At 46.6% G+C, this 24,203-nt stretch overlaps 1 protein-coding gene across 1 annotated transcript; it reads right to left on the bottom strand.

The window, feature by feature from the left end:
- Nucleotides 1–15,095: 15,095 nt before the first annotated feature.
- On the bottom strand, nt 15,096–23,101 carry CFL1 (cofilin 1). The gene is made up of 4 exons (XM_089482938.1): nt 22,924–23,101; nt 18,962–19,269; nt 17,628–17,704; nt 15,096–15,968 (listed from the first exon to the last, which is right to left on the bottom strand). The coding sequence occupies exons 1-4, from the start codon at nt 22,924–22,926 to the stop codon at nt 15,856–15,858; spliced, it is 501 nt and encodes a 166-aa protein (XP_089339064.1). The 5' UTR covers nt 22,927–23,101; the 3' UTR covers nt 15,096–15,855.
- Nucleotides 23,102–24,203: the final 1,102 nt, after the last annotated feature.

Genomic DNA, 24,203 nt, shown 5'->3' with positions numbered 1-24,203 from the left:
AGAGACAAAACAAGTTCAAGAAGCCAGAAAGTGTAGCTGAGTCACACACTCACGACCACACAAAACAAAATAACCATGAGCCATGAGGGTATTGACTACCTCCTTACATTTTACATCTAGGAAGGGAAAGAAAGAAGACCCTGGAGCATGTTCAGAGTGCCAAAAACCAGATAGAACAGTAGGAGACAGAGCTAGGAGATGGAATCTTCCCAGCCCTCTTTGAAACAGAACAATGCACTTAGCCAGTGAGGCTCATCTAACAAAACCAAGAAGGTCAAAGGAGGGGGATAGTCATCCTTCAAGGAATTCTTATCTCACCCAGAAACATGAAAAGAGAAACATGGTCACACTGCTGTTTTCAAGATGATGGGCTACGCAGTATAAGAGAGACCAAACATGAAACAAAGATGTACAGCTTGGGCTGGTGAAAGCCTACAGTCAGCAAACTATCACAAAGGGATGATGGGACCTGCAGTCCCCTTACTATGTTGTCTCCACTCAGCTGGCATTCCAAGGGTTAAGGTCTGCCTTGCCCAGCCTCCCTCAGGACTTGCTGTGCTATGAGAGAGAGAGCAAAAGGAATTCGTGGGCTGACCAGCCAGTGAAGGAGAAACGAGACATAGTTTCATTCTAAGTACCACTAAGTACAGATGCTAACTTAAGGAAATGCTTTGTCTATAAGGTTTGTGCACCCTAAAGAAACCAGACTATGTCTTGTCCCTTCTAAAATAGCACCACTATTCTCAGATTTGGGACAGAGGAAGAAAACTATAAAACTACAAGCAAACAACAATCCACAACTCTCTCTTTGGATACACTTCCACACACTTTCCCCCAAATTCACACATGGCACAGACAATCACCAACACTAAGCCAGGAACTGGGGCAAACACCTTTAAGCTGTTATTGTCATTCGGGAGGAACGCCAAAGCAAAGCTTTTTCTCCTCTTCCTTGGTGGCACAACGAAACCAAGGAAACCCAGCTAAACAGGATCCTTTCCAAATTCAAATCTATGGGAAAACTGAAGCCTCTCGAATTAAGCAATGGCTCTTTTTACAGCTGACAGCAATTCCAGTTTTGCAGCATTGTCACACAAAAGGCAACACTCTGAAAGGGTCTCTAGCATGGCTCAAGGCTCACAAGGGAGAGGACCATGAAGGCTCTTTTCCCCCTTGTAGATCCTGAGAGGGCATTTAACCTTAACATCTGAATTAACACAGAGATGATTTGGACTCACAAACTGAATTAGAGACAGCTTAAGATTTTTAAGGTTAAGGAGGGAGACTAGGAAGAATTAGGTCACACAATTTATCAGCAGAACAGACATGGCATGGCAACAGCGCCTCTGAGTCGCACTAGGCCTTTGTAGCTCCTCCAGGGCAACTCGATGGTCAGCTTTAACTAAAAGTGGCACTGAAGGGCCTAGAGATTCCTGGAGAGGACACTCTACTAGGCCTTTGTAGCTCCTCAAGGGCAACTCTATGGCAGTGATGGTGAACCTTTTACAGATCGACTGCCCAATCTGCAACCCAGACCCCACTTATTTATTGCAAAGTGCCACATCCCTCTGGCTTTCTAGTAAGAAATTCTGGCACACTCTGTGCTAGGGCGACAGCATGTGTGCCCACAGAGAGGGCTCTGAGTGCCACCTCTGGCATGCGTGCCATAGGTTCGCCATCACCGCACTACACTACTACAGCTTTGCCAGCTAAACTTCTCACTTGGCTCCTACTAGGGTTGCCATAACCCTCCTGGCGGTGGGACATTCCCGGTTTTTCACCTCTAGGGGGCGTCCCTGCAGGGTTTCCTCCTTGACTCCCGGCCAAGTGTTGCCAATCTGGTGACTTTCACACCCAAATGGGTCCTTTTCAGAGCCTTTGGTGTGATTTTGGTGCTTGGTTTTAATGGTAATTTTGAGAGTTGAAATAAGTTCCAATTATTTTTATTCAATGAGGGCTACGCTTTATTGCCATATTAGCATTACAGGGACTTTCCAGGGATTTTGACTGGATATTTGGTGAGATACGGGGGGGGGGGGGGGGGGATTTGGTGAGTTTTGGCCCAACGTTTGGGGAGTGATCTTCGAGGCTTGTTGGCAACAGGAGGATGCCAGACTCAGGAAGAGGAGCTCCTCCTCTGTTTGGTCCCAGCAAGGCAGCAGAGGGGAGAGGGCCATTTCCTTTGGCACCGAGGAGAGGATGATGAAGAGGAAGAGGAGGAGCGTGGCCAATGTTGTCCTACATTTGTCCTACATTTGTCCTGGTTTGAAGGTCCTGACTTATGGCAACCCTACGTCCTGACCATCATATATAACCACTTTATCAAGCTGGGCTCTAGGTATTTAATTACCATCTAACTAACCATGGAGAGAAAATCCTCAACATCTGAATCCCTTTCCCCAATTAGGAAGAATTCTCACTCGTATCATCAAAGACAACCTCAGAATGTGTCAAGTAAGGCTGTTATGAACTGTTAAAATAGAGCCATAAGAACCCTGTTCTAGAAGAGTTTATCCCCGACCTTTCGCCAGCATCTGTGGCTTTGGCACCTTCAGAGAATGCTTGCCTGGAAACATTGATTTTACTATTTTATAGAAGAGACTCCATTTTAATTGCCATTATATTTTATGTGATTGTTTATAGGAGGAAAAACAAGATCCTGACCCCATATCTCTGCTAGAAGAACTGCAGAGTCAAATAGACGTCAGTGAAACGTCTCTGAAACAATATGTAAACGCGTTAGCATCTTGCAAACAAGAGATCACTTGTCAGCTCAACGAATTGAATCAAATGCTATGGAAGGTATCATATGACCATCACTTTCTCAGTAGATAAGAGCCCCCACATCCTGTATTTTGGGTTATGCTCCTCCCACTCACTCCAGATAAGCAGGGAGTAAAAAGAGAGACCTTCTGGGGACCCCAGGTGGGCAGAGGTAACCCTAGGAGGCCAGCCTTTCCCGTGTTGCCAATTTTGGGAGTTTTGGTGCGCGCGTACACGCACGCACACACAGCCAAATTTGCAAACACATAATATATGCACAACACACACATATATACATATATATATATATATATATATATATATATACATTCACACACATAAACACACACATATGTGTAAAGTATTGGGAGTTTTTTGTCTCTTTAGCAAGAGAGCACACTACCATCTTTATTAGGTCTCTTGGACAAGCTTAAAAAAATGTTAAGCAAAGACACCTCTACAAAGAGTGAGTAACTAATGACAAGCACATGCTTCAAAACATCTGCAATAAATTAGCAAGAGTAAAGGTATGGACTATTTCCATGATGGCGAATCTATGCCAAGTGTGGCACTGTGGGCATGCTGTCAGTACTGCCATGAAGGGGGTGGGGGATTGTGGATTGTACATTCATTTGAATGGATTCTTGAATTGAAGTTCTACTCAAGTACTTTGTTTTTTTACTAACCTTATATCCTGAGATTACATCATTCATTACTCTCTTCAGCTGATAACTTTTTAGTTATGTATGTAGTCTTAGGCCCTACAGAGAGCTATAAATAAATAAATAAATAAATAAATAAATAAATAAATAAATAAATATTATTATTAAACCTTCTCTCCATATTCCCTCTTTCCTGATTAAGACTCCTCAGACTCCTAGCAAAGGAAAGTCCCTGCCCTCTTCTTTCTTCTCCTCTCCCCACTTTTGAGTTGATGGGGTGCAAACTACTTGGCACTCCTTATGCAGAAACTGAAGTGAGCTGAAGAAAAGGGAGAGTGGAAAGTGGAAGGAGGAGAGAGAAACCAGAACATTTTAATAGCCCCCGAAATAATGGGGTGACAGAGGATTAACCAGGACTGTCTCTGCCAAATTCAGACAGTATTTTCTTTGCTTCCTTTTATAAATTGGCCCAGTAGTGGCACAGATGAAGCTAATAGGATAGTGACTCACCGAAGAGTTGTTGGACCTCAACAGCCTCTTTCTGTTGGAGCCCAACTCCCTCCGCTTGGCCTCTGTGTCGGCCATCAGGTGGGCAGGGGGTCCTGGTGGCCCTGGACTTGGTCACTTGAAGCAAGAGAGGCAACAAAGCTGTGTACAAGGAGGCCGAGATGACGTTCCTGAGAAAAGGGAGCAGGGTTAGGATTAGCTTGGCAAGAAACCCTGCAGCACTCAAAAGACACAGAGAACAGCATCCTGCTGGTGACATACGCAGGTGACATATGCCTCCTTTAGGCAATGCAGAGGTGGATATCCCCTTCCTCCCTCTTCACCAGACAAAGCCTCCTGGACCTAGCATAGATTCACTGCAGTTCCCCTACACAACAGATACTCCATGCCTTCTTAGAGTGGTGGGGGCTTAGGGGATGGGGAATTGGAGAGGGCCCTGGTTATGTCCCTATAGCTAGATGTGAAATGAGTGCATCATTTGCTGAAACTTCCTGGCCTCCCTAGTGGCCTTCATTTTGCTTCTGGCTACATAAACACAGCTGGATGCTTCTCCAATACCTTGCACCCAGTATTCTCACCAGGCATGGAATAGCCATGCGGGATAGCTTCCACAACTCTATGGGAGGACCTGTGTCAATGAATGGCCAGTTGTAGCCTCATTCCACCTGGAGCAACACTGGAGCATAGATGGTTCTGTTGGGTCAGGCTTTCTGGCCTGGTGGCCTCTCATTCTCCCAGTGGCTAAACCAGTTGCCCTCCATCTCCCAGGGAGGCCCTCGGTCAAGCAGAGCAGGAAAGGAGCGTTCTCTTCTCTGGTTGCCCCCCTTCCATGGGATCCAGCCCTCCTCCCTGGATCGGGGAGCACCAGAGGATTGAGATGATGGCAAGAGAGCATCCAATTGCCATGGCAGCCATCTGCATGCAGAGAAGTCATAATTCAGAGAGTGCCTTTGCCCATTTGACCATAAGTGACTGGTGAGTCAACCTATAGGTAAATCCAACCAATTCAGTGATCCTCTTCTGATCAGGACTAAGAATAGGATAGGATACAGGCTAGGATTTAGGCCGGCATGTGGCTAGAACAAGAAATTCCCAAGCAAAGATGGACAGGTAACTGTGGAAAGCAGGCACTCTCCACATAGAATCATAGATGTTTATCACACTATGCTCTTAAAGAGGTACTATTCCAGTGTGACTCCTCTAGCTGCCTCCTGTTGCATGCTGGGATTGGCAGTTTTAAGGAGGGGTATTTAGAATTCTCAGGCAGAGAGGTTCAGCTCCTTAAAACTGCCAATCCCAGCATGCAACAGGAGGCTGCTAGAGGAGTCACACTGGAATAGTAGCTCTTTAAGAGCATAGTGTGATAAACATCATAGAATCGTAGAGTTGGAGGAGACCACAAGGCGGGCCACCCAGTCCAACCCCTGCCATGCAGGAAATCTCAATCAAAGCATCCCCGACGGATGGCCCCCTCCCCATTTAGACACTGGTCAAAATAATGATTTCATTTCGCAAATGAGACTATTTCTCTAAGCTGAACTGCTGTGTTTGTCTATGTCAGTCATAACAGGAGCAAGAGGTGTGCACCTCCTCCCTCTGCTTGCTAAAGCCATACAGAAACTGAGGCCTGTACATTTGTGTGCATTGTTTCTGAATGGACCTATTGTCAAAATCACATTCATCTTAACTTCTCCTTGCCTATTTTTTAAAAGCATGCACACCGCTGAATGTGTTGCACTTGATACATGAAAAGTCTATCAATGTATAGGTTTATGCATGAAGATTACTCCCTGGATTATGCTCATTTTGGGGAAGTGAAGACATAAGTAAATTTACTATATAAACCCAGTGAAACAAATACCTCATAAAACTCTAGTAAACATCGCATACACACACAGTCCCCACACAAAGGACTCACTGGCGCATTGTGTGTCTGGGGTCTGGAAATCTCCCTTCCACCTTCTAGGCAGACAGTGCTTCTAGAGACAGAATTGGGGACTATATGCCTGCAAAGCATGGCCTCACTCTCTCAGCTGCAACCTTTCCACACAACCCTGGACTGAAACATTTAAGCAAAGGTCCTCTTTCAGCTCCAGGAATAAAGGCAAAGACCCTGATTCCCGTAGCCTCAGAAAGGTCTCTCCTTCAGTCCTTTATGGCCAGAGCTTCCCCGGATCAGAGGTCGTCTTCTCAGCCGTAGAGAAGGGTTGCTCTGAGTGCGAAGGAGGAGGAGGTCCAAGGGCTGAGGGAGGGAAGGCAATGGGGAAAAGGGGTCAGTGGCAATGGCCATGGAGGGAAGAAGAAGGTGACAGTGCCTAGGAAACTCCTCTGAGTCCCAGCCATTCTAGGAATGAGAGTCCAGGGGGCTGAGGGGGTCTCCTTTCCCAAAGGGGGAGGCAAGGACCGGTGGACCCTCCCCAGCTAGGGCCCAAAGGAGGGTCTCTTTCCCACCTCTCTCTTCCTGCCTCCCCTTCCTCAGACCCCTTCTTTCTTTCTTTCTTTCTTTCTTTCTTTCCTTCCTTCCTTCCTTCCTTCCTTCCTTCCTTCCTTCCTTCCTTCCTTCCTTCTTTTGCCCCAAAATGGAGGGCCAGAGGCACAAAGGGACACACACAGCCTTCCTTTTGGCCCAAGGAGCCTGGCCTCCTCGCTCTGGAGCCTCAGGGAGAGAAAGAGGAGCCTCTTGGTTTGATTGAGGAGGCCTCCGAGAAGGTTATGGAACATTAATCCCTAAAGTCACAAGCAGCACAAAATGGCCGCTGGGAGACAAAATGGCTGTTGGGATACAAAATGGCCGCCTCTGCCTCAGAGCTTGGCAGTTGGCGGCCTTCAGGGAACCCATAATGAAGGATGAAAGGGCCCCAAAGTCAGAAGGGATCCCAAAGAGGATTTCCAAACCTTAACAACACCTAAAAATTATCCTGATGCTTCTATTGAATGTAGACACCTGACCCCCCCCCCTCATTACAAACAATAGTGAAAAATATTCATGTTTTCTCCCATTCAAACCACTCCCTTCAACACCTAGGCAGCACAGAATCAAAATAAAATGAGCAGATCAATATCTATGGGACTGACAGGAGTAGATTGGGTCCCTACTACAGCCCTACTACAGAGTCCTAACCGTTGAGGAACAACCTTGAGCAACTGGGGAACTGAGAGAGATACGGTTCCAGTTGCAGGACTGTTGGAGACTGCAGTTCCCAGAATGAGAAGCATCTCTTTTGGTACAGTTTATGTACAAGAGCTGATTGAAGGGAAATAAATTGAAGGCTCTGTTGTTGACTGTTAAAATATACACTAAATGAAGTTATGGGAATATTAATAATGTACATGCAAATATCTAGTCATCTATAACGTCGCCTTGCAAGCTTATAACTGTTGGGATCCTATGGATAAAGTGGCTCTTTCCTTGGTCCCAGACAGACTGTCCATTGGTTCTTCTCTCCCTCTGAGGCCTGGACCAAGGCAGATGGACCGGAAGGAGGGCTCTTCTTCTTCAGGCTAACCCTGATGGAACTGGGCCAGCCCTTGAGATCCCCTGGATCCCCCCAATCCCCAAGAGTAGTTTTAAGGCTGTTTTAAGGCTGGTCTCTGACCCTAGATCCCCACCAAAATTGGAGTCCAGGTCCCAATCCCCCTTGCTCTGCCTTTCCCCATGAGTTAAGTGTATATTGATTATCCTGCCTTTCTCAACAAAGGGGCCTCAAAGTGTCCCTTTTATGCATCACACACTCTCTGTGGTTGTGCTTCTGTCTGTGATAGAGAGATGGAAGGAATGTGAAAAATAGAAAGGCAGGGAAGAGATGCTGAAGGTGAAATGGTCAAGCAATGCAGATGGGCAAGAGGGAAGGTTGGAGAGCGGAGGGAGAAAGGGAAGAGGACCAGGCCTCTGGGAGCCAGGAGGGGAAGGCAGCAGCAAAGCCAGGATCGCCTAGCTCTGTGCGGAGAGGAAGAGACCTCTGGGAAGGGCCAGGAGAGGGGCCTTGGGCATTGGGAGGCAGCCACCAACCGGACAGATTTTAAGAACTGTGTGAAGACACACCCAACTAAAGGTGGTGGCAGGTTTGGGTGTGCAATGCACCGGTACCCTGGTGAGACCAAACTCTTCCACCCAAAAAGGCTCTGAAGCTAAATGTAAAGTTCAAAAAGGGGGAAGTTTAATTTAAAGAACTAAAATAAAGAGTTTTCTCCTCCCCAGCTCTAGATAAAAGATACTTTATAGTTTGAGCTGCAACAATCACTCTAGGACACTCTACTAGGCCTTTGTAACTCCTCCAGTGAAACTCTATGGTCAACTTTAACTAAAAGTGGCATTGAAAGACCTAGAGATTCCTAGAGAGGACACACTACTAGGCCTTTGTAGCTCTTCCAGAGCAACTCTATGGTCAACTTTAACTAAAGGTTGCACTGAAGGACCTAGAGATTCGGAGAGAGGACACTCTACTAGGCCTTTGTAGCTCCTCCAGTGCAACTTTATGGTCAACATTAACTAAAAGTGGCATTGAAAGACCTAGAGATTCCTAGAGAGGACACTACTATGCCTTTGTAGCTCCTCCAGTGCAACTCTATGGTCAACTTTAACTAAAGGTTGCCCTGGAAGACCTAGAGAGTATTCCGAGAGAGGACACTCTACTAGGCCTTTGTAGCTCCTCCAGTGCAACTCTGTGGTCAACTTTAGCTAAAAGTAGCATTGAAAGACCTAGAGATTCCTAGAGAGGACACGCTACTAGGCCTTTGTAGCTCCTCCAGTGAAACTCTATGGTCAACTTTAACTAAAGGTTGCACTGAAAGACCTAGCGATTCCTAGAGTGAATACTCTACTAGCCACTGATGGAGCATTTGTTGTCATGCGGAGACCACCATCTGGAGGCAGAGATTGGAAAATGCAACTTGCACAAGGGCCGCGTTCGCACTGCATAATAAACTGGGTTTTCAAACCACTTTAAACCAGGCCCTTGTTCACACTGGTGCTAGTGCTAAACCTGGTTAAACCGGTCCTTCCGAACCCGAGGCATTTGGCGCATCTTTTTGAATGATTCGGCTCAATGCAAGCGCAAATGTGTTGTCGATTGGATTCGGTTCCAATCCTTGGGACGCGACCACATGGAAAATCCATTTTGAATCAATCCAATTGTTAATGTGAACACATGAAGTGAGCTAACTCGAATTGCGGCAACCAAAGCCTGAACGTCTCTTTGGCGTCGAACAGCTCCATCAATTCAAAATGATCCAAGGCAATAATCGGTTTATTATATAGTGTGAATGAGGCCAGTGTTTCATGCCACACTGTTCGTCCATTTAGCTCTAGTGAAAATGTCGCTGAGCATCGGTTGGTGAGAAATATATTTCGCTGCACATCAAGTGGCACCTGAACGGATCTAGAGAGATAAAGGAGGATTGCATGTCTGGAAATATTTCACCATTGCAGATGCTCCCCATGCAACCATTGCTAACAATCCTTGTCTAGAAGATGCTCAAAGAAAGCAACGGCAAACCCTCTCTGAAGAACGTTGCCAAGAAAACCGTCTCCCTTCCAAACTGCTAGTAAAGTATATTTCCCTCCCTGAGTGCTTTTATGAATATGGGATGTGAGACATGGCCTTCTCAGTAGCTGCTCCTAAACTCTGGAACTCCCTATATATATATATGTGTCTGTGCGTGCATGTGTACGTGTGTGTGTGTGTGTGTGTGTGTATATGGGTGTGGGCATACATCTATGTGTATGTGTGTATACATCTATGTGTGTGCCTACATATATATAGGTGTGTGTGTGAATGTATATATGTGTATACATATATGTGTGCGTGTGCATACATGTGTGTGTGCATACATATATGTGAGTGCATGTGTATACGTTTATGTGTGCATGTGTATACATATATACGTGTGCATGCCTACCTGTACCTGTATATGCATGCGTGTGTATACTTATATATGTGTGTCTGTGCATACATATATGTGTGTGTATACATATATACTTGTCTGTGAATACATACATATCTGTGTGTGCGTGTATACATGTATATGTGCGTGTGTATACACACACACACATATGTGTGTGTACACATATGTGTATACATATATGTATATATGTGTGTGTACTTTTTCCGATTGTCTTGGTGTTTTTGTTTAGCTCACCAACAGTTCTCCCTTTGTCTGTTCCTTTGCTTTCATTTTTCACAACCGTGCAAAATGAACATATGGTTTTCAAATCCGTTTCCTCTATAGTCTGGATTAAGGCTTAAATTTTGTGGCCACCTTGTTGTTGAAAATCCTTTGTTTCCACAATTTGACTTTGTAGAGTGTGTGTGTGTGTGTATTATACACAAACACACACATATATATATACTGTATATAAATTTCAAAAAGCAAACCTTCATTGTTCCAGAAAAGGTTCCTGTTTTTTTGTCCTCCGTTGCATGGCACATTGGTTTGAGCATTGGACGACTCTGTAGACCCATCTCAGCCATATAACCTATTGGGTGACCCTTGGGCAAGTCACACTCTCTCAGCCTGAGAGGATGGCCATGATAAACCCCATCTGACTAATCTGGCTGAGGAAACCCCATGATAGACACACCTTAGGACACAATTTAGAGGCACACAAGAAGAAGAAGAAACCATTATCTCTGTCCATAACTAATACAACCTTGGTATGGACCAAGGTTTGATTCCTGCCTTGGCTATGAAACCCACTTTGGGTGACTTTGAGCAAGTCACACTCTCTCAGCCTCAGAGGCAAACCTCCTCCGAATGAACCTCGCCAAGAAAACCCCGGGAGAGCTTCGCCTTGTAGGTTCGCCGTACGCCGGAAACGACTCGAAGGCACACGACAACGACAAAATTATTGCAAAACCAACTTTCCTACTGGTTTCGAAGCATCTTGCAATGGCATTTTCAAGGCCTTGAGAGGGCAGCACAGCACCGGTTTTTGCCGTCGCTTTGACTTCATCGTTTCCTTCCTTCGCAGCGCATGAAGGACAAAGAATACTTTGCATTTCAGAACAATATATCTTTTTTTCATGGTGACCCTACTGTTGGTGACCCTAAAATAAATAGTAATAATACTATTAATAATACCGTTGGGTTTTCTTGGCCGTGGTTTTGTCATTGCCGCTGTCCTCTGAGGTCGAGATAGCGCCCCATAGGTTTGCATGGCGAAATGAGCCACGGCCTTTCCATGATTCATGCGAACAAACCGCGCATGGTCTCCTCTGCCTTTGGCAATAGGGAACACACAAAAGTGCTCTCTGTGTCACAAACCAGAAAAAGGCTGCAACTCCTTAACCACAAAGCGTTCCATTTGGCGCAAAGTTTGTGTCAAAACCGTACAATGTCTAGTCCTGTTTTAGGAGCCTAAAGTCATTGACAAGGGCTGCATGCGCACTCGAGAAATAACCCAGTTTGGCACCACTTGAACCGCCGCGGCTCAATGCCGTAGGATTGTGGTTCGGCGAGACCTTTCGCCTTCTCTCTCTGGCACTGCAACAGCAAATCCCATCACTTCATAGCCGTCGGCGGTGTCAAACTGGGTTATATCCTCAGTGCGGATGCTGCTTTGGCGAAACCTGGCCGCCGAAGCCCCATCCATCTTCGGATCAGGAGAAGGAGAAAAACCTTGACCACAAGACAAGGCAAATATTTAAACCGCCCCATTTGTTATGTGTGTGTGTGTGTGTGTGTGTTAACACACCTACAAAGCTATTTGTGCTTAATGGTATTTAACAACTGTTATCAAACAACCAGATCGGCTCCAGACAAACCGGGCGGCACGAAACGCCAAGGCAGATTTTAACTCGGCGCCTTGCCGTTGTGACCTGTAAATGCAATGAAAAAAGCCTAGTCATAAAATGGGTTGTAAAATGAAACCAAAACTTAAATTACTATGATGGAGTCTATATATATATATACATATATACATATACACACAAAGGTTGTGAAAAGGATTGTTCCGACCGCCTTGGAAGCAGGATGGGGTTGTTGTTGTGCGCCTTCAAGTCATTTCTGACTTATGGCAAACCTATCATGGGGTTTTCTTGGCACGTTTGCCATTGCCATCCTCTGAGGCTGAGTGTGACTTGGTCAAAATCACCCAATGGGTTAGGGTTCGAATCCTGTTCTCCAGTCCTAGTTCAACGTTCAAACCACAACGCACCGGCTCACGATGCCATTAACAAACACTGCACTGGTGCATTTCCGTCGGCCCTATAAAGGGATCGCTATTTTGTGGATATTTGGATATTGTAGTTGTTGGAATCATTCTGTGCCAAAAGCAACCAGTTCAAATCCTTCACCAAAGGGGTGGAATCCCATTAATCCCAGCTTCTTATCAGGACACCGTAAGATCCCTTTGCAGATCTCTTGTTCAGAAAAGAGCGTTTTGAACAGTTTACTGTATTGTTGTTGTTGTTGCGTGCCTTCAAGTTGTTTTGGACCTATGGTGACCTGAAGGCGACCCTATCCTCGGGTTTTCTTATCAAGATTTGTTCAGAGGGGGTTTGGCATTGCTTTCCCCTGAGGCTGAGAGAGTGTGACTTGGCCAAAGTTTTTATGCTTGAGCCGGGAATTGAACTTTGTCTCCAGTGTCATGGATACCGAAGGTCCACTGTATATTCCAAAAAGCAAACCTTGATTTTGCCATTTTATATTAGACACCATTTTCCTGTCCATGATATTTAATGGGACTTGGGCATCCATGGATTTTGGTACCCACCGAGGGTCCTGGAACCAAACCCCAGTGGATACCAAGGGCCCACTACCAAATACTCTGCTTCTCTTTCGCCTGACGCACAGTGACTCTGCCAGTTTAATACCTATTGAAGCTTAGCTGGTTAAGAAGAGAAGCCAGACAGAGCCAAAGTGACTCTGCTTTGAGGACTCCATGACTTCAGTCGAGGCTGGAAACCGCACCCAGGACTTTGATCTCGCTTGGCGTAACCCAGGTGACTGTGTCAGCCACACCTAGGGAAAGAGCAGCCGCCAAAAACTTGAGGCTGGAGCAAAGGAGCCAAGATGGTCCCGAGTTCAAATCCCAACAAGAGTGAGCTTGAGGCTAAAGAAGGGCTGGGGATCTTGTGGCCTGCATCCTTCACGAGTTTGGACTGCAGCTCCCATCAGCCCTAGCTAATTGTGCTTAGTTGTGTTTGAAATGGTTTCTTCTTCTGGGTGGGGATGAAGCAAAGATTTGCACTCCTTGCTCTGCCATTTGTTTATGTATTGAAGGGATTTATATCCCTCCCTTTCTCCCAAGATGGGATTCAAGGTGGCTAGGGCTTCATGGGAGCTGCAATCCAAATTTGGGGAGGGATGCAGCATTACTGTACCTTGCCCTTGAAGGCTGTCCAGAGGATTGGGGTGATATTTGTGGTGCTTCCACATTCATGGGGGTCCTTTACCCTTAACTCCAGCAAATGTAGAGGGACCACTGTACAGTCACCTCTCCGTTCTCGCAGACTTGAGATCCTTGGTCTTGAATATTCACCGAGGGGCAACCTAATTTCAATGGGGTGTGAGCCATGGCACGCGCTCGCAGGCATGTGCCCCATTCAGGCCTATGGGGCTTGAATATCGGCATGTCTCCTTTTTCGCCGGGGTGCGTCTCCGAAACAGATCCCCTGCGAAAACAGAGGGCCAAGTGTAGTCCCAAAAAGGTTAGATTGCCTACAGCGCATCTGAGGAAGTAAAGTAGACTGAAGTCTAGGAAAGCTCATGCTGCCCATTTCTCTTTCAGTTACTCAAAGGTGCTACAAGATCTCTCTACGTACTACTTCCATTTTTCGCTTTAGAAATGCATTCTCTTGATACTTCCATTACTTTAGTCCCAAACAGCTCAAGTTTAGGCTACCTACACCTATAACATGTCTTTCACTATAGAAATGCAGACACTCCCAAGGCTCCCATCTCAGAATAGAACCTTATTTAAACAAAAGGCACAAGCCATGTTCTCTGCGATTACACCACAACCGAGAGGCCACAGCAAACTGACCAAAGTCCAAGCCTGGATGCTATTTCCAAAGCGACGCCTGCCTGTGCCCAACAGACAAATAAGGAAGTGAGTGGTTTTATTCTGCCTTGGGCAAGAGAACATGACCGAATACTTCCATTAAAAGCAACAAACTTCAGTGAAACTTGAAAGCTTGCATATTTTAGCTCACAGGGAAGTCATTTCAGCTTAAAGCTGGCTGCTCGATTTTCCAGCCCAACAGAGCTCAGTTAGGCATTAACTGGAGCTCGGCAATGAGGCACGCCAAACCGGGAAACGACGCATCGCCATTTGCTCCTAGCAAACCTTAAAAGGTCATTTGCCAACAATGTCTCCGGGGGAATGGAATACATGAATGTGCCTTCATAACCAATGAACCAGGGCTGTTTATTTTGGAGTCATTGGATAGTTTAAAGAAGAAAGTTTGATGGAAAGAGGCTGAAAAGCGTGGGGGGAATTACCTGGTTAGACTTGGAAGGAGATGGGCACTTGAAGGACTGGCAAAGAAACAGGGGACACTTGTGTAAAGCCTATTTCCCTTCCTGGACACTGGCAAACAGGACTGCCAGCGGGGGAAAAGAAATCCAATTTTGTAGGCCTGCATAATTCAAGGTTTCAGCAATTTATTCTTCCTACCAAAGGAAAATGTTAGCACCTTTAGTTCCAAGATTTTCCATGTCCTGAATCAGAAGGGAGACCGCAGTCAAGAAATCAGAAGACTAGGACTGGGAATAAGGGAACTAGACAAAATCCTGAAGTGTAAAGACATATCGCTGAGTACTAAAGTTAGGATTGCCCATGCTTTTGTATCTCCCATTTCTATTTACAGCTGTGAAAGCGGGACGATGAAGAAAGGAGATAGAAAGGATCCTGGAGCAAACCTAGACTGAACTCTCCCTCAAAGCCAAGGTCTCTGAGACTGTAGTACTTTGTCATATCGCAAGATGACAACTCACTAGCTTGCTAAAGAAGGCAGTAGAAGAAGAGAATACTTGCACTGCGGGTGGATAGATTCAATCCAGAAAGCCACAGCCCTGAGTTTGGCAAACCTGAGCATGGTTGTTGATGGCAGGGTGACTTGGAGGAGTCTCATTCACAGATTCACCATAGTATATATTAACCCTGCATCCGCTTCCCAAAGCTCAGGCGACGAAAGACCGACACATAAAAGGCAGCATTACTTATTATTATTATTATTATTATTCTTTTTTTATTGAAGGTCATTGGTGCTGCTTCCATTGTTTCGTTTTTGTTAACCCCACCTCCCTCGAGATGGGTGCAACTTCCTCTACGATATTTCATTTATACACAGTACTACAGACAAGCACAAAGCCACTATGGCAGTTAAGAAGGGGAGTCAGGCACAGGGAGGGAGGGAGGGGAAGGGGCCAGGAACGCAGCTGCCATTCCACACGGTTTTCCAAAAACACACATACGGGGAGACCGATAAAAAAAATCTACACGCCGGGAGTCGTGGATTAATTCTGGAATTAGAGGGTCCCTGTATGACCCCTGCCTTTAAATAACACCCCCCCCCCGCCCTCAAGCCTTGGCCAGGAGTGGATCCCTGCTGAGGAATGGTCCCGCAGCTGGAATGGAAGAAGCAGATGGTCCCACAGGAGAAAGGAGGCAGCCAAGGAGTGGGAGCCCCCAAAGGAATATCGCCTCGAAGGCTGGGCTTGGAAAAGTGAGGGAAGGAGCTGTAGCTGGTTTGGCAAGTTTCAACAGCAGCTGCGAAGTTGGGGGGCAACCGCTTCTTATGTGTTTTATTTAAACAGGAGGGGAGCACCAGAGGGGGCAAAGATGAGAAGGCAGAAAAACCAGAATGTAACTAAAAAGGAAAACCCACCCCACGTCCCACCCACCAAACCCCAAACGGTAGCACAGGGCCATTAACATGGAAGCTCCGGAGACGCTGGCACGACAGGGGGAAGGGGAGGCTCACAAGGGCTTGCCCTCCAAACTGATGACGGCGTTGCCGCCCAATTTCTCCGCCAGGGTGCAGCGGTCCTTCACTTCCTCCATGCAGTTTGCTTGCATCTCGTGCTTGATCCCTGTAAAGAGAAAAGATGGGCACACGTGTGAATGCCTGTGCCAGGCAGATGTCCCAATCCCATCCCCAGCACAGGAGAGGGAGCAACGCCATCCCTTCCACAAAGACTGGCGGAAGAATATCGACAACAACATCCAGAGGCAAGAGGGAACCACCTCTAATGGCAGGAGAGGAAACAGGAAGTGAGTCATTCCTTTGGAGCATGGGAAACACATGGCTCTTCAGATGCTGCTGCACTGCACATCCCCACAATCCCTGGCCACTGGCTGAGTGTTGCAGTCATGCAATACCAGGAAGGTCCTCCTTTCCCTACCTCTCTTTTAAAGTCTACCTTTGATCATCAAAAGATGGGCTGCACTTGATTCCCTAAACCATCTTGTGTCAACCGGTAAACTGCAAATCGTAGCTAGAGATGTAAAAAGCTCTCACCCATGGCTTTATTATGTTTCTCTGCATTGCCTTCCCATAGTTTCTGCATACTGGGTTATAATACTGGTTCTCATCGTCTAAAACATAAGCAGGGCACCAGGTTGGGGGAAGCTGACTTCGTTTCCAAAATATGCAACAAGGGTGGGAATTGTGCAGTCCTCCAGATACTGCTGAACAGTATAATATAGTATAATATGAACATAATTGTCATGATGAATACTGGGACTCGCAGTTCAAAATCTAGAGGGTTACACAATTCCTACCTGATATACAGTGTGCGCACACCATATGCAGCTTCAAGCATACGCTAAAGCAACGCGGCAATCAAACAAATGGCATGTTGCGCCGTGAGCACATGCCCCATTTTTGAAACGGGCTGTGAGCATATGCAGAATTTCCTTTACGCAAGGGGGGGGGGGGTCCGGAATGGATCCCCCGCATAAGGGAAGGGCCCACTGTATAGGTATATAGACTGGAGCCAGCTAAAATAAATCTTATACTAGTGTTTAATCTAATTTGAAGCAATTGGCCATCTAAAGCCAGGACTTGCTTGTCCTGTTGATTTCAACAGGAAAGAAGTGTGACTCAAGTCCACAATGCAGAAGTTGGTTCACTTGTCCTCTCCAGAAACCATGGACTACAAATCATCCAGGGAAGCCAGGCCAGGTAGGGTTCGTAATCAGGTTACTACCCTCACCACAATGTTTTGACCCATGCTCTAAGTGCCTCCCAAGACAACCCCAGCAATTTTTAAAAACACAGATCATACAATTTAACAGTAGGTTTCCTACTTCTGGTAATTTTGAGACTACTTGCTTTGGGGAGGGGAGGGTTGTCTGGCTAACACAGACTGGACCGAGCAAACATACTATGAAAGTGGCAGCCGCTTCTCTCAATTTCAGGTTCTACAACTCTATGGCTGTTGAGATGTGAGCACTGAATAAAGCACTTTGCAAGATTAAAAGCAAGACAGACGACAAGCAGTTAAAACGTTATGCTGCCCGTTCCATACTGCTGACTAAACCAAGGGCTATCTCTTGGCAAGGCACTGGACACCCAGCCTGCTAATCTCAGGTATGTAAACAAGCTATGGTTAGTCAGGAGCTGAGCATATCACATGCTTGCTAGGATGAAACTAGTCATCTCAGAGCCTAGGCTCAGGCTGGAAAAACAAACCCATCACCTATTCCCCCCACCTCAATGTACAGAAAGTGCCCATGCCAGCTCTCACCTGTCAGTTTCTTCTTGATGCCATCCTTAGAACTCGCATAGATCATTTTACTCTTCAGAGGGGCAGACTCAGGCGCCCTGTGAGGAGACAAAAACAACTACTTCAGCACCAGAGTTGGGTCAAGCTCACCCAAATATAGTCTGTTACCAGCCTCCACAAGGGGAGACTAGGTTGGCACGGCTCAAAGCACAGGCAGAGAGAAACAAGAACAAGGAGATGGGTAGCATGGAGCTGTTATGGCACGACAACACCAGAAGAAGAAATCTGCTCAGTAAGGAATTATGGGACCCAGCTCCTTCTCCCCACTTTAACAAGCTTGAATGTGGGCAAGGAACCTCTGGCCCTCCATGTCTTGGACTCAGATGCCCACAGTCCCTTGCCAAGCTGGCTGGAGCGTCTGGGAGTTGAAATATAGAACTTCCCCATGTTAATGGCTCCCCACAGCTATACTTGATAACAGATATCAGCACAGTCTTTTGAACAGAGACTCCATGGGAATCAGTTTTGGAGTGTTGTCCTTGCATACACCTCTTGCCCCCCAGGTTTAGGTTGCCTGCACTTCTCACTCAATACCAGTGGTTCCATTATAGTATTCTTGTGTCATCATGTACAAAAGCAGCTATTAAGCAACTTTCGATTCCCTACACTACAGATTCACAACATGGAGGAGGGGGGAAAGGCATACACACGGAAACCTTGAGTTTAGCATGCTTAAAGGTGTCTTTACTAGAGTACTCCATCCAGTGAGGATAATAGAAGAGAACTAAGGGGCTTAAAGAATGCTTAGTTCTGCTAAGACTCCATGAAAACCCAGTCCTCACCCTTGCCCAAGCCCAGTTGCTTGCTACTAGACTGGGATGGGGAATACATGGCCATTAAAATGAAGCTGGGACTACAATTTCTCTGTCTCTAACAACCAATTACCCTTGCTAGGGCAACTTGGGTGTTGGTCAACAACTAGTTCAGGAGGTCATAACCCAGATTTCATTTAAGTGGCAGGATGCTACCAAACAAAACTACCCCACGAAACAGGAAAAGTGTCAGCAAGCATCTACTGGGGGTGCTTCAGGCAAATAGATGGGATAGATGGTGCAGCCACCCTACTTTATGTTCAGGAGGAAACCACAAATGTGCACCCAGGAATGGGATCTCCAAGCAAAAGTTGCAAGTGGACCAGAACCTGAATTCCAACTTCATTCACTTGTTAGCATTATCCTAGTTACAACCAGGTACTCCCCAGCAGCTACATGGCTGCAGCGAGGATTGAAAACAACTGGGGTGAAGATGAGGGGAAGGCATGGCTGCAATTCCAGGACTGATTTTAGATTTCCCACCAGAAGATGAAGACAAGGTCCTCCTTTTTGCTCTCCTTGGTCTCATAGGTGGCGTCGTAGAGGGCATAGCGGCAGTCGCGGTCAGGCAACATCTTGACGAAGTGCAGGTAGGGGTCTTCAATGGTATCACCCACATCTCCCACCAGGATCTCCTTCCCCTCCTCCAGGATGATAGTCTTCTTATCGTCACTCAGGCAGAAAAGGACTGCCTTCTTGCGCTTCTTCACCTCCTCTGGGGTAGATGCCTTGCGCACCTTCATGTCATTGAAAACCTTGATAACTGCATCGGAAACAGCAACGCCAGATGCCTGATGGGGGTTGAGGGAGGAAGAGAAAGGGGGAAAAAGGAAGGAAAAGGGGTCAATGGCAGTTAAAATGAATCCTCCAAGAGGAGAAGCCACAGAGGGCATGCATGGTGCAGAGACAATGGGCAGGGCAGAAAAAACCCTCTCATATTCATATTAGCAGTGCACAAAGTTATCCAAAGAAGCCAAACAACTGGAGAATAAAGCTATTTGGTATAAGTAGTTATCTCCGTGTTTCAAAGGCATTATGTCTAAGGGTCACTTTCTGGGGAGACAAGGCAAGCCACTGTCTTCAGGTTATGGTTATGAACATCTCACAGGTTGGTCAGTGAAAGAAACAAGTCTGAACCACAGACCCCTTTGTCCAGACAGTTTGGTTATGTTCTTCCATGCCAACCACCAGAGCCCCGATACAGGGCTCTGCAGATTATGTCTCATCAATTTCCTTCCCAGTCTGGAAAGAATGCACTTTTACTGGACCCCAGTGTGAAAGTATTCCTTATACTTCAGAAGAACAGCACAATACGGGGGAAAGGACAGTATCATCTACACTCTTAGCATTAAAAATATTTATATCCTACCGTGTCACAAGTAATATGAAGGCAAACAAGTGAAAAGAATAAATATACATTTCAATTTATAATGCTGTGGACACACTTGGCGCACCCTCGAAGCCGAGCATTGACACAGGCAACCCATGCACACCAAGCTGTGAGAGAAGCAGGCTCGCTGTAATCCCAGATTTGAGCATTCTAGTGAGGCCACAGAAAGATGGATTTCTCTCCCAACATGCTCCATCTCTATAAGGTCTCTATAAGGTCTCTGACGGTAGCGTCTTCTCTAAGAAGTTCCCTCATGTACGCAACTGAGCGCATATGTTAAATCAGAGGAAGCCCCCAATTCACCTTTAAGGCAAGTCAGAAGTCTTGCTCCTGGAAGGAGAGGACATAGGCAAAGGAACTGGAACAAGAGCTCCATTGAGCTACTGAGGGGTAACAAACGGATCTGGGAGTGGCACCTTCTTGGGCAATTTACCTCTCAAAGCTGGGAGATAAACCAACAAGGGTGTAACTAAGAAGTATGGTCTCCTGGAGCCCATGCCTAGGAGAAGGCAAGGGCAAAGGCACCTGGGATTTAATAGCAGCTTTCAGGGGTGGGGGAAAAGAACAAAAATGGGAGAGGAGGAGCAGGTGCCCTTAAGCCGCCAGCTTGGAAGGAGGCGCTTAGCCGCCCGCTGCCAGCTCCAGAAAAGGAAGTTGAGTTGTGCCGCATGGGGCTGAACGGTGAAGAAGGTTAAGTGACCGCAAAGAGAAGGCGGTGGGAGGGAAGAAAAGGGATCCATTGTCAGCAACAGAAGTTGGGAGAAAGCAGGGTCTTTCTTAGGAAGGGCACAGAGGCTCAGCCGTTCCATCCCTGGAAAGGAAACCAGCCCAGCAGACGCGTTTTCTGGAGCAGGGGCGGCAAGGCAAAACGAGAGAGCAAGGCAGTGACCATGAGCCCTAAGCAACGCTGGGAAGCCGTTACTCAGAGGAGGAAACGGTTTGCCCAGCAAAAGGCCGCGCAGGAAAGACGCAGGAGTCACAACCCTGAGAAAGAGAGAAGGATGATGTTTTAGCATTGAGAAACGGTGAACTGACTACTTTAGGCAACCAAATCCCCAGAGGCACTCCTCGGAGAGCGCTTGATCGCCGCATTCAAGGGGGGGGAGCCAGTGCTGCGATTTGGTGCCCATGCGACAAGTGCCCTAACGCACACACCCTCCGCGCATGGCACACAATGGGCTCCTCTGTATCCTTCTTCTCCCCCAGCCCTTCCCTCGATCTGCATCTCCCCAGACAGACAGAAGCATAAGGACCATGGGGCTTATTTAGGGTGAAGGGGTGCCACAAGAAGGGGCTCCCGGGTTCCCTTCTTAAAGTGGAGAACGGAGCGTTGGTTCTTACCTGCAAAAGGTTTCTTTCTGGCGATGGAGGCAGAAACCTCCTAGTCCCATAAAGCCAAGTACAACTGCATTAAACATCCACAGAACAGGGCTACCTCTGCTGGGCATGCCTTCCAGTCGGCCCAGTAAAGTGATCCCTCTGCTGTGGATGTTGGGTGCTATTATACAGTGGGCCCTTGGTATCCATCTGCTGGGGCTTGGCTCCAGGACCCCCATGGATACCCCAAATCCATGAATGCCCAAGTCCCATGATATACAATGGGGTAGCAATATGGGCAAGTACTCTCCAATGACTCCCTATGGGCAAATCTTCTCCAACGATGTTTGAGGGGGCAAGCATTCCCCAGTGTTACTCTATGGGCGAGTCTTCTATTCTTCTCTATGGGCAAATCCTCTCCTAGGGTTCCCTATGGGCATCTCTCTCAATGGTTCCCTATGGGCAAGTCTTCTCCAACGATTCCCTAGGGGCAAATAAAGCTCAAGGATTCCCTTTGGGCCAATCTTCTCCTCTATTTCCCTTTCGGCAAGTATCCCCCTATTACCTTCGATGGGAAAGTATTCTCCTCTTATTCTCTATGGGCAAACCTTCTCCTATTCTTCTCTATGGGCAAGCATTCCCCCATGCTTCCCTATGGGCAAGCCTTCTCCTATGCTTCCCTATGGGCCAATGCTTCCCTATGGGCAAGCCTTTTCCTATGCTTCCCTATGGGCCAATGCTTCCCTATGGGCAAGCCTTTTCCTATGCTTCCCTATGGGCCAATGCTTCCCTATGGGCAAGCCTTTTCCTATGCTTCCCTATGGGCCAATGCTTCCCTATGGGCAAGCCTTCTCCTATGCTTCCCTATGGGCCAATGCTTCCCTATGGGCAAGCCTTCTCCTATGCTTCCCTATGGGCCAATGCTTCCCTATGGGCAAGCCTTTTCCTATGCTTCCCTATGGGCCAATGCTTCCCTATGGGCAAGCCTTTTCCTATGCTTCCCTATGGGCCAATGCTTCCCTATGGGCAAGCCTTTTCCTATGCTTCCCTATGGGCCAATGCTTCCCTATGGGCAAGCCTTTTCCTATGCTTCCCTATGGGCCAATGCTTCCCTATGGGCAAGCCTTTTCCTATGCTTCCCTATGGGCCAATGCTTCCCTATGGGCAAGCCTTCTCCTATGCTTCCCTATGGGCCAATGCTTCCCTATGGGCAAGCCTTCTCCTATGCTTCCCTATGGGCCAATGCTTCCCTATGGGCAAGCCTTTTCCTATGCTTCCCTATGGGCCAATGCTTCCCTATGGGCAAGCCTTCTCCTATGCTTCCCTATGGGCCAATGCTTCCCTATGGGCAAGCCTTCTCCTATGTTTCCCTATGGGCCAATGCTTCCCTATGGGCAAGCCTTCTCCTATGCTTCCCTATGGGCGAGCATGGCTTCTTCCCCTGGGCGGGTGCTGCCGTTTCCCAAGGCGCAACGTGGGCTGCGAGAACGAGGAGGAGGAGGAGGAAGCGGGTCAGAAGCGGGTTAAGGACGGGGCCAGAATGGGGCCGAAGGCGGGGGCCAGAGAAAGGAAGACCAAGAAAGGCCTTCCCCATTTTGGCCCCAGCCCTCCTTGGCCCCGAGAGGCCCCAGGCCAGGCCCTCCAAGGGGGCCCCCCGGAGCCCCCCACAAAATGGCGGCCGGGAGACAAGATGGCGGCCGTGCGGCGCAAGTGGGGGGGCGGCGCAGAGGGGCCTTACCATGGTCCCGGAGGCGAGGAAGGGAGAGGAGGAGGAGGAGGAAGAGGCGGCGGTGCGAGGCGGCTCTGGCGCTGGGACTCTACGAACGGCGGCGGCTTCCGACTCCTTCTGCGCGTCAAGACAGGCCCGAAAGAACTACTGCTACTGCCCCGCCCCGGCGGCTCACGGCTTCCGTTTTAAAGCTACGCCCCAGGAGGAGCCGCTTCCGGTCCGGCGCCGCGGGGCGTCACGGGAAATAGAGTCCTCCCCCACCCCTCACGCTCTGAGGCCTAGCCGCGCGTTGCATCTCGGGAAAGCGAGTCCCGCGCGTGGAGGCTGTTGCCATGGAGACGGGAGGGAGGGAGGGAAGGCCTTTCTTTAGTGAAGCAGCAACAGCTGAGGAAAACAACGCTGCTTTTGTTTTATTTCAATATTTTGTTTTATTTTAATATTTTCTTTTAACATTGTATTTTAATTTTAATATTTTAACATTTATCATATTTTATTTTAATATTTTATTTTAATATTTATTATATTTTTAATTTAATATTTTATTTTAACATTCTATTTTTATTTTAATATTTTATTTTAACATTATATTTTTATTTTAATATTTTTTAACATTATATTTTTATTTTAATATTTATTACATTTTTAATATTTTATTTTATTTTATTTTAATATTTTAATATTAATTCATTCATTTCATCGGAAGGACCCAATGTTTTAATAAATCTCAATAAAATTCAAAACAATTGGAATCGTCTGTAGACAAGATTATTTATTTATTTATTTATTATAATAATGATAATAAAATTATTTGTATCCCGCTTCTTTGAAAAGGTCGAAGCGGCTAACAATAAAACATCTGTAAAATACAATAAGCATACAATACATTATAATTATTTATAGGCTCTGGGCAGCAATACTACATTAAAAACAATACAATGAAAAAGATACAAAATTAAATACATTAAAATAATATTAAACTAATAAGGTAAAATAAAAAAAATAAGATTAAAGTGTCTAAAATATAAAATTGCATAAAAATACACACTGGTTCAAAGCATAACAGAAACCCAGCTGCACCATAAAACCCAACCTGCTATGAATTAATGTATCAAACTGCTGCTTAGATAAAAATGTTTACGGTTTTATGGTTAAATAAATGTTTTATGGTTGTGAGAGGAAGCGCTTTGACTTGTTTAAGCAGCATCCGCACAGTGGAATTAATCCACTTTAACTGCCAGGGTTCCATGTTATGGAATCCTGGGAGTTGTAGTTTACTGCGGTCCCAGAGA

The sequence above is a fragment of the Sceloporus occidentalis genome, unplaced genomic scaffold, assembly GCF_023333645.1.
Source record: "Sceloporus occidentalis isolate IW3139 unplaced genomic scaffold, rSceOcc1.0.p SCAF_20, whole genome shotgun sequence".
Lineage (NCBI taxonomy): Eukaryota > Metazoa > Chordata > Lepidosauria > Squamata > Phrynosomatidae > Sceloporus > Sceloporus occidentalis.
This window is presented reverse-complemented; position numbering and strand designations above follow the sequence as displayed.

Bases quoted from the DNA above. Each gene is read 5' to 3' on its own strand.
- CFL1 (XM_089482938.1), bottom strand. The intron at 17,705-18,961 runs GTGGGAAATCTA...GTCTCCTCACAG, and splicing joins GACCTTGTCTTCATCTTCTG to GGCGCCTGAGTCTGCCCCTC. The intron at 15,969-17,627 runs GTGAGAGCTGGC...TTCTCTTTACAG, and splicing joins CATCAAGAAGAAACTGACAG to GGATCAAGCACGAGATGCAA.